This window comes from Alexandromys fortis, unplaced genomic scaffold (genome assembly GCF_014885135.2).
Source record: "Alexandromys fortis isolate MF-2015 unplaced genomic scaffold, M_Fortis_MF-2015_v1.1 scaffold_12, whole genome shotgun sequence".
In the NCBI taxonomy this organism is placed as follows: Eukaryota; Metazoa; Chordata; class Mammalia; order Rodentia; family Cricetidae; genus Alexandromys; species Alexandromys fortis.
Window position 1 is genome coordinate 20,967,695 of NW_026067937.1, and position 10,062 is coordinate 20,977,756.

At 45.7% G+C, this 10,062-nt stretch overlaps 1 protein-coding gene, 1 long non-coding RNA gene and 1 pseudogene across 2 annotated transcripts in view; 2 read left to right on the forward strand and 1 right to left on the reverse strand.

The window, feature by feature from the left end:
• Nucleotides 1-5,468, forward strand: part of LOC126504672 (uncharacterized) — a 15,363-nt gene extending 9,895 nt beyond the window's left edge. Inside the window, exon 3 of the long non-coding RNA XR_007592677.1 lies at nucleotides 3,202-5,468. This is a non-coding gene — a long non-coding RNA (uncharacterized lncRNA). The remainder of the gene's footprint in view (nucleotides 1-3,201) is intronic.
• LOC126504671 (zinc finger protein 120-like) overlaps nucleotides 1-9,515 on the reverse strand; it is a 24,530-nt gene extending 15,015 nt beyond the window's left edge. Inside the window, exon 1 of the mRNA XM_050147114.1 lies at nucleotides 8,129-9,515. Within this exon, the coding sequence (XP_050003071.1) occupies nucleotides 8,129-8,419 (291 nt within the window). The 5' untranslated portion in view covers nucleotides 8,420-9,515. The remainder of the gene's footprint in view (nucleotides 1-8,128) is intronic.
• Nucleotides 9,516-9,672: 157 nt separating this feature from the next.
• On the forward strand, nucleotides 9,673-9,791 carry LOC126504722 (uncharacterized; annotated as a pseudogene).
• Nucleotides 9,792-10,062: the final 271 nt, after the last annotated feature.

Below are 10,062 nucleotides of genomic sequence, written 5' to 3' on the forward strand. Positions count from 1 at the left end.
CAAGTGAGGGGGACTTGATTGGGGGAGGGGGAGGGAAAGGGGAGGCGGCGGTGGGGAAGAGACAGAAATCTTTAATAAATAAATAAAGGGAAAAAAAAAAAGCAAATACTGCCTGGCCCATTAGCTCCAGCCTCCTACTGGCCAACTCTCACATCCTTATCAACCCACCTCCATTAATGTGACCCACCAGGAAGATTCTAGCGTACTTCCATCTGGGGCTGGAGCTTCATCGCATCTGCCCTGGAGAGGAGCGGCATGGCGTCTGGCTCACTTCCCTTCTTCCCAACATTCTGTTCTATCTACTCCACCCACCTATGTTCTGACCTATCAGGCAAAGCAGTTTCTTTATTAATTAACCAATGACCTTCCCACATCAATAACTGAAGGCAACACGTGAGGAAACATGGTTTCCTGGCTTTCTCTCTTGCTTAGTCACCGTCTCAGGCTCAGCCATCCCTCTAATCCAGCCCAGGACCACTTGTCTAGAGATACTGACAACTCAGTGGAAGAGCCTTCCCACATCAATCGGAATCAACACAATCTCTCTCAGACACAGTAACCAGATGTTCTGATTGGGCACAACCTCAACTGATGCTCTTTCTCTCAGATGACTCTACGCTATGTCATGTTCACAACTGAGGATAATTAGGAAAAAGATACAATAACATACGAGATGGCTTTAAAGAAGTAGAGCCAATGAATTAATTATACCAGTTACTAAAGCAGCAAAACACCAAACATAAAGATAGCAACAACTGGAGAACACAGAAATGCCAGGAAATGAGACAAGGCAAGCCTCTAAGATCAAGTAGAGAAAACTAAAACTGTCTCCCCAAAGAAAGTTCCCAAGCCAATCAAAACTCAAGGAACTCTTAACAAGACACTGTATGAATACAAATTTGGTGAAGGTCCATTATTTTCCAGAAAATGAACGTAATTAGACTACAATTAATAAAATCAGCAGCACAGATGACACCACTGGCAAAACAAGACACAAAGGAGACCTGCAAATAAATATATGAGGGTCCCTTAAACAAGACACAAAGGAGACCTTGCAAATATAGATGAGGGTCCCTTAAACAAGACATAAAGAAGACCTGCAAATATAGATGAAGGTCCCTTAAACAAGACACCAAGGAGACCTACAAATATAGATGATGGTCCCTTAAACAAGACACAAAGGAGACCTACAAATATATGATGGTTCCTTAAACAAGAACAACAAGATCCTAATCAAAATCAAATTCCAAGTGATCACAACCACTCCTCCTGTGCATTCAGTTCTCTCCTTTGCCAGTCACAGAAAAATTGTTGGAAGGCCTGGCGTGGTAGCAAACACCTTTAATCCCAGCACTTGGGAGGCAGAGGCAAGCAGATTTCTGTGAGTTCGAGGCCAGCTTGGTCTATGGAGTGAGTTCCAGAACAGGCTTCAAAGCTACAGAAAAACCTTGTCTTGAAAAATTAAAAATAAATGAAAGAAGAAAGAAAGAAAGAAAGAAAGAAAGAAAGAGAGAAAGAAAGAAGGAAAGAGAAAATTAGTTGGGCAAGAAGATTGTCCCACCAAAATTGGAGATTTGCTTGAAGCTTTCTGATGTTTTAACTTTGTAGAAAATAGTTTCAAGGGGCTGGAGAGATAGTTCAGAGGTTAAGAGCACTGGCTCTTCTTCCAGAGGTCCTGAGTTCAATTCCCAGCAACCACATGGTGGCTCACAACCATCTGTAATTCTCTTCTGATAAAGGAAAGGATGTTTGTTAGGATCACATAGACACCATTTTGTGTTCTATGCTAGATGACCTCCTGAAGCCAACATGAGAGTGAGGAAATGAAAAATTTTCAAAATAAAACGCATGATAACAGATTTTAAAAGAATCGGTATGCACCCAAAACAACTGGTTTTGCTCTAATTGCTTTATAAGTCACAAGCACTTTTGAAACAAGTTTATTACTGCTTTTTGTGTATGTTTGTGCATGAAGAGAATACCTTCTACATGCAGACAGGTGACATATACATAGAGAGGGTGTCAGATTAACTGGAGCCTCCCAACTTGAGTGTTGGTATCTGAACTAAGGTCATCCCAAAGAAGAAGGTGTGCTGAGACACCACCCAGACACATAATACATTTTATTCAATAAACCAAAGTCTTTCATAGATTAACAACAACAAGACCATCAACACCTCACTAAATAAATGATCCTTGGGAATGTGCTGCTTCGGTGTAAGATTCTGTGAATGGGGAATTTCCGCCTTAAAGAGAATACAACCCAATAGCAGTGCCCAGTGCTTTATAACAGGAAAGCTGATTACAAAGATACACAAAGGGCGGTGGAAACACTCAGAGTGCTCAGCGGGATTATGAAAAACTAGCACACAGACTGATACAATGTGGCTTCTATACTTACTACAAAGCCACACAATCAAGGATGTATACAATATTTGTGAAAGGATAAAGGGAATGGAGAAAAAAGCCAAGAACAAAGGCAAGAAAATATAGCCAGCTTTTAATCAAAAGTCCTAGGGATGGGCTGGAGAGGTGGCTCAGTGGTTAAGAGCACTGGCTGATCTTCTAGAGGTCCTGAGTTCAATTCCCAGCAACCATTTGGTGGCTCAAAACCACCTGTAGCCGGGCGATGGTGGCGCACACCTTTAATACCAGCACTCGGGAGGCAGAGGCAGGCGGATCTCTGTGAGTTTGAGACCAGCCTGGTCTACAGAGCTAGTTCCAGGACAGGCTCCAAAGCCACAGAGAAACCCTGTCTCGGGGGAAAAAAAAAAAAAAAAAACAAAAAAAAAACACCTGTAATGAGATCTGGCGCCCTCATCTGGCATGAAGTTGACCATGCAGGCAAAACACTATAATAAATAAATCTTAAAAAAAAAAAAAAAGACCTAGGGAATCTCAGTCAGGAAAAGTGGGGTCTTGACCAGTGTTACCCAGCCCCCTATGAGTCCCTGTGTATAGAAATTAAATAAACATAGAGTTCACAACTTCTACAGATTAACTCAAGGTGACCCTTACACTGTTTCTGACCTCCAGTCATAGGTATTTGTTCCAAAGACAGCCGCCCCATGCTCTAAAGCTCTCTGCAAATGGAGATGATCCCCTGCTGTGGCTCTGCAGCCCCTTATGGCTTGTTGTGGTTTCAGGTAAACCCCGTCCCTCTGATGCCCAATAATTTAAAATCTGCCTTCTTCCGCACAGATTATGGCACAAGATGTGGAATCTACTCTATTGACCTGCACAACACCATGGACGCCTGAGAGATCTCTGCAGAACAGAAACCCCTTTGTCTGCTGAAACTGAGTTTCACTGAATCACACCATGCTGGCTGGTGGTAGCAGAAAGACAAAAGCATTCTAATCATGTACGGCTGAAGATTGATCCACATCATCTCTTTCTACCAGTTCCTAAACTACTTGTATCATGTACAGGACAAACCTGAAAGTGGAATTCATTATTCGGAATTTCTAGAAAGCAGGCCTTTACCTTTTCCAGCTCATTTTCCCACCGCACATCACAGTGGACAGTGACATCACAAGCATCAGATCCTCCCATGCTGAGACTGCAGAGCCTCCCCCTCCCCAGGATTTCCCACACAAGGAGGCTCACAGGACAAGGTTCACTGCCCGGGTCATTACATGGACCAACAGAACCACAGTCTGGCTCACGGTCCATTCAAGCCCCAGCAGAAATGATAGCACAGCAAACCTGCTCTGAGCACCCCACACTCACCATGGCATGGCTTGTGGTCTTTCTTACAACTCCCTATGGTCCAAGAAAGGGCCTGCAAGCTAGTTTTCCTACTGCTAAGCCTTGCCAGAGTCCCTCCTTAGCTAGGGCCACCCATCTGGACCCCAGAATATCAGCACCTCCCCTACCGGGTGAACAGAGATCTAATGTCTCAGACAGCACAGGCCTTCCCAGCTCTGCCCTTCCAGCCCAGCAGACAGAGCCCTATCTGAAAAGTTTGTACTAGAGTAGACATTCTTCCACGCTCCCGGAGCACTTTCTGTTCCTTGTTCAAGGCACAGGGTCCTTTGTGTGTAGATCGCAGTACACACTCGGTGTCCAGTGCAGTCAACCCTTTGATTCCTAGCTGGGAAGTCCTGCAGCTAAACATAGGTCACATTCAAACAGTGACGGTTGTCAAAGGAAAAAAGAGGCCATGAGTTAGAAAACAATGAGGGGTCATGGTAGGGCTTTGGGAGCAAGAAAGAAACTCTGGAGATGATGCAGTTTTTATCTCAAATAATTATTTTGAAAAGCTGAAACAGGCTTTAGTGCCATAAACTCCAGAGTCGAGGGATTTGGGTATGAGCACACCAAGGACTGCTCACACCTTCCTCTCAGCCTGCGCATCTTAAACCCGGAAAGTAGCAGTCCTGTAGACAGGGTAACAACTTCTTACAAAGACCCTCTATTTTGGCTAAACTAGTGTAACTGCAGTAATTTGGTTACGCAGATTCCTGATTGCCTTGGACTGTGGACCTCCAGAAATGGCCACATGAAATATTTATGAAGCCTCTAAGATTGGTTACCTGACTCCCCATTGTTAATATCAACTACTGCCAAAGCAGGAAAGCTCTCCCCTCCTTCCTGCCATTCTTTCTTTCTTTCTTTCTTTCTTTCTTCCTTCCTTCCTTCCTTCCTTCCTTCCTTCCTTCCTTCCTTTCTTTTCTTTCTTTCTAAAGATTTATTTATTTATTATGTATACAACATTCTGCCTGCATGTATGCCCACACGCCAGAAGAGGGCACCAGATCTCACTGCAGATGTTGTGAGCCACCATACAGTTGCTGGGAACTGAACTCAGGACCAGCTGGTGCTCTTAACCACTGAGCCATCTCTCCAGCACCCTGCCATTCCCTTTCTGTGCTGTGACTACATCAGATTCAGAGTTGATCAGTGACTCAGTTCTGGCACAGGTCCTTCTTCATCTGTAACTCCCCAGGAAAAGTCAGAGAGGTTGGAGGACACTTATTCCCTGGTCTCTTATCCTTCTCACTGACCAGTCAAGGCCCAGCCTGCAAGGAGTTGCAGGACTGTCTTCCCAGCACTGGGCAGCAGAGGCAGGATTAGGTGTTCAAAGCAATTCTCTCTCTCTCTCTCTCTCTCTCTCTCTCTCTCTCTCTCTCTCTCTCTCTCTCTCTCTCTCTCTCTCTCTCTCTCTCTCTCTCTCTCTCTCTCTCTCTCTCTCTCTCCCTCTCTCTCTCTCTCTCTTTTGTTTGTTTGTTTTTCGAGACAGGGTTTCTCTGTAGCTTTTGAAGCCTGTCCTGGAACTAGCTCTTGTAGACCAGGCTGGCCTAGAACTCACAGAGATCCACCTGCCTCTGCCTCCCGAGGCTGGGATTAAAGGCGTGCGCCACCACCGCCCGGCTCAAAGCAATTCTCAACTTCATAGCTCCTGGGCTGTAGGAAATACTGCTCTCAAGAGAAATAAATAAATCAATAGCACTTGAGAAAAAAAGGAATAAGATTCTTTCTTTTGTGTTTTTTTGTTTTGTTTGTGTTTTGTGTTTTGTTTTTGTGAGTTGGAGACCAGCCTCGAACTCACAGAGATCTGCCTGCCTCTGCCTCCTGAGTGCTGGGATTAAAGGTGTGCACCACCACCGCCTGGCAAGGAATAAGATTCTTAAAGATCACAAAACACTGGAGAACGGAGACAAATAGGGAGAACACTAATGCACATAAAGAAAATGTTAAAAATGGTACCAAGTTAAATGACTTTTTAAAATGATAAAAAAATAATGCATTTTTAAGATTAAAAACTTAGTTATACTGACTGTGAAAAAGAGTAGGCCCTTCCCCTAGTAGAGGGAAGGCCATTACTAAGAGACTGATTGATCTTGACTATATGCACATGTTGGCTGCCAAGATCCGTAACCTCACACACAGAGTTCCAATCAAACATCTGTGTCTCAGACTTCTAAGCCAACTTTACTGTGTGAACCAGACTGAACAGATCTGCACAGGAGAGTTTCCTAATTGCAAATTCAATATTCATTGCCTCATGGTAACTTTCTCGAACTGTACACCCACCAATCTGGTCTGTCTTCATTCACGTGACGTGAACTGACACGTGCTGTGAAATTACAGAGTAACTCCTCCTGCCACGATCGGGTCCTTTTTCATAACAGCGACTCCAGCAGCCTCCAGCCTACCATTTCCCCCTTCACTGCACACGACAAACTATTCTCCGATTCTGGTCCGAAGGCTCCACATGCAAACTGTTTTCCGGTAAACTGCAAAGGACAGTCAACTCCATGACTCAAAAGGATAATTTTAAAACTCTGAGGTAGCACCGTGATTTAAACTAAAATGTTCGGAGGTGTACTATGGAGGAGAGCAAGGTCATTGCCCTGAGTGCAACAGTCTGAAATCAAGACCACCTGAGTCAAGAGAAGAGCGCTCGCCTCAGGAAACCCATTTCTAAAAGGCTGGCAATGCAGCAGCACTAACATTATTGTCTTCCCAGAGAGAAATCACTCCAGAAATTTAGAAATTAGGAAAGAAAAATCTCTGTGATGAGAGCCTGCATCTATCTCTGTCTAATGCTCAGAGGAGCAGCATAGACAGATTCTGCATTCCACATCTGCTGTCATCCCTAAGTTTCTCTTAGGGTCATGTGCCAGGTTATCCTCTGAACAATTTAGATAGGGACAGGAGACCGCAAGTGTGGACACTTAGGCAGATGGGAGGCAGAGTAAAGGCATTCTCAGAATTATTTCTGAAGGACACCAGTGACCTGATGCAGTAGGTCATTCTTCAGTGACAGAATCCTGAGGGGAAAGGGAGAGGAGAAAGATAGAAAAAGGAGAAGGTAGAGAAGGTAACAGCTGGGGTGGGGAGGTCTTACACAGCTGTGTCTCATGTCAAGTAAGCTTCTTAAGAAGAAGCATCTCTTCTACTAGTTACGGGGGGGATGGAAAGAAATGGGGGCTTCTACAAAGTCAGCAGAAACTATCATACAATGAGAAAAATTCAGGAAATTAATTAAATGTTGTGCAAGGGGCATGCAGTATCTCAAGAACATTATTGACTAAGCCCACAGCGGCCTTGGAACTAATAACCATATCTCCAGTGCTGGGAAGACCTTGGCCCTCAGGATTAAAGGAACCCTCCACAGAGGCCCTGGCCCCAGACCACGACCAGCTCTGTATTCCTGCTTTTCGAAAAGAAGCTCTGTATTTTTCTCAACACACCAAGGCCTTAGGCAAAGCTCCCAAGCTATTATTCCATCCCCAAGAATGTTCCTCCTCCCTGCCTCAGGCCTAAATGAAAGCCTTGCTTGACCAGGACAGTCCTGAAAACAGCAGTGTTTTACTTTGCAAATAGTTGTCACCTGGTGTCTTACTGCCCCTCTCTCAGGACTATGCTTTTCTCAAGGAGAAAACTGGAACTTTAAGGCAGACCGGGCCTTAAGGTGGGTTGTGACCCCACAATACCTCCCCGAGCAACTTGTTAGAAGTCTGTTCTTTGATATGGCAATGGGCCTACAGACTGTGGTCACTCAAGGGTGTGTGTCACCTTTGTAATAATTTGGAGCCAAATGTCAGGAAAATCCTGGTGAGGAAAAAATGTGGACCATACTACCCTTATCTCTACCAGGCCTGGTTAGCATATACTCATCTTTGGGGTGTTTGAGAGGCTGTTAAATTCCACTTTATGAGACTTACTAGCTCTAAGCATTGGTAAATCCTTTAAGTCACCAATTTTACTTGTCTACATCACAGCTAAATGTGCAGCGCTACCCAACACACGAGATGCCTTTTGCAACCTCCACACAATTACCTGTAAACGGACCTTACAAGTAAAGGTTAAATGAAAAGTGCTGAACGTCTAGAAGATACAGGAGAAACCAGGCCACTCAAAGTTAGGCAACCTGCCTTCCATGGCTGCACCAAAAGCGCGTTGCTGTTGACTCCAAATACGGTTCCACACACAGCTGCCTGCGCCCAACGCGCTGCACAGGTGCAGCCCACAGAGCAAAGTCGTCAGAGAACCATACGGTTCAGGGAGTTGCAGAGACCGCTTAGGAACTCACCAGACAGGGATTCTAACCCAGCCCCGGGGAGTCCCAGTCACACTGGCTCCTACACCTCACCAGGGACCGCAGCCCCTCGCTCACCATGTTGCGGACGGCCCCCTCACAGCTCCTCGCAGCAGCGCTCACAGCACAGCACGCGAAAACACTGGCACCAGCTCCTCTGCAAAGCCAAGCTCGCGACCATGCTCCCGGAAGAACCCTGAACGGCTTCTGACTGGCGGTTCGGCGTGGAGTCCCTGATTGGCTGGTGAGGCCTGAGTGACAAGCGCACCTCCAGTTGGTTGCAGTGTGCTTAAAGAAACAGCACAAAAGTTTCTGACACTGCCTTCCAGCCCAGACCCAAGTGAACCCCAGACCTGCAAAGGTTTGCATTTCAATAGCACTTGCCAGTGGCTCCTCTTGCTAGTCCTGCTATCTTCCCGCACTCCTTAGGCTTTTACGATTCTTCCTCCTGAATGAACGTGACTGGTCTGCGCAACCGTTTCCAATGGCATGGAGTGATTCCCTGTGGCAGAGGTGGAAGGGTGCCCAGAATATTAACAACTTTAAAGAGTGATTTAAGGACACAAAAGGAGATGTTTGTTCTGTGGCTTCACGGTGAGGTCAGGTGAACTGAAGGAACTTCCACAGGCTCTTCAGAGAGCCAGGGAGAGAGATGCAGGGACCAGAAAAGACAACAAAATGATAGATGTCTCCCACCAGAAAACAGGATGACGGCTCCATCGCTTTAAGTTTTCTTCCAGAATTCGAGACAAACTCTTGACAAATTAATAATATTAAAAAGTGAAGTGTTCAGGGTAAGTTGAATTCTTAGCGAATCCTGGAGCCAGGAAGACCGTCTTTATGAGTACTATTGTTAGCCAGCTTATCTTCCTCAGCGGGCAGGAGAAAAAGAAATGAAACTGCATTCTTCAAGGCTCTCTACAGGAGCAGGACGGGTAAAACTCAGTCTCTCCATGCATGTAGAAAGTGGATTTATTAGAATGTCTCGCAAGCTGTGGTCCCTCTTGCCCAACAATGGCGTCTACGCAGGGGAAGTTGAAGGCTCCAGTAGTTCCTCTGCCCACTAGGCTGGATGTCTCAGCTGGTCTTAAGTACGCATCAAAGTTCCAAAGAGTAGGCTCTCCTGCTAGTAAAGGGATGAACTTGGTACCCAGAGCTAGGGCGGGGAGGCAGAGAGAGAGAGAGCTTCCTTCTTGAATATCATTTATATCTGTAGGCTGTTACGAATAGGAGTGATACAGATTAAACGTGGATCTTATTCAATCTTTGAGGTGGTATGGGTGTTTTTGAGAAATGGTTTAATTCTATAGATCTGAAACTCACTCTGTAGTCCAAATTGCCCTGAAACATAGAAAAGTCAACTACTTTAGCCTCTTGAGTGATGGGTAAAAACTGTGCACTGCCAAGAAGATGCTATGGGTAAATCCGATCAACTCAAATGATCGAGATTTGAAATGGACATGTTATTTCAAAACTCTTAAGAAAACTGCCTCACAGAGGTACCCAATATTTTGGGTTACAGTTAAACCACAGTTACTTCACTTGATTAAAAAAAATTACATGGGGGGGCGGGGTTGCAGCACCAGTTTGCTCTTGTGGAAGTACAGCGACTACACACAACGGTCTAAGGCCACACCACCCTGAATGCGCCCAATCTCGTCTGATCTCGGAAGCTAAGCAGGGTCGGGCCTGGTTAGTACTTGGATGGGAGACCAGCTGGGAATACCGGGTGCTGTACGCTGTTTTTCTTTTCCTTCTCCTCTTTTGGCCCCTTTTGGCCTTCGCGACCAAGGCCAGCGCGGACCAGGACACCACCAGGACAATCCGCACCCCGGAAAGACGGCGCACCTCTCATAAGGTTCCAAATCCACTCCCGCTCAGAGCCCTCAGGCCCGCAGGAAACTCACCCACGAGGGAAAGCACCCGAGTGGGGCAGGAATGCCAGGACCACTGACTGAAGGAAGTTAAGACTCACTCGCTGCGGGGGGTGGGTTTCACGGGTGGGAGCTGGA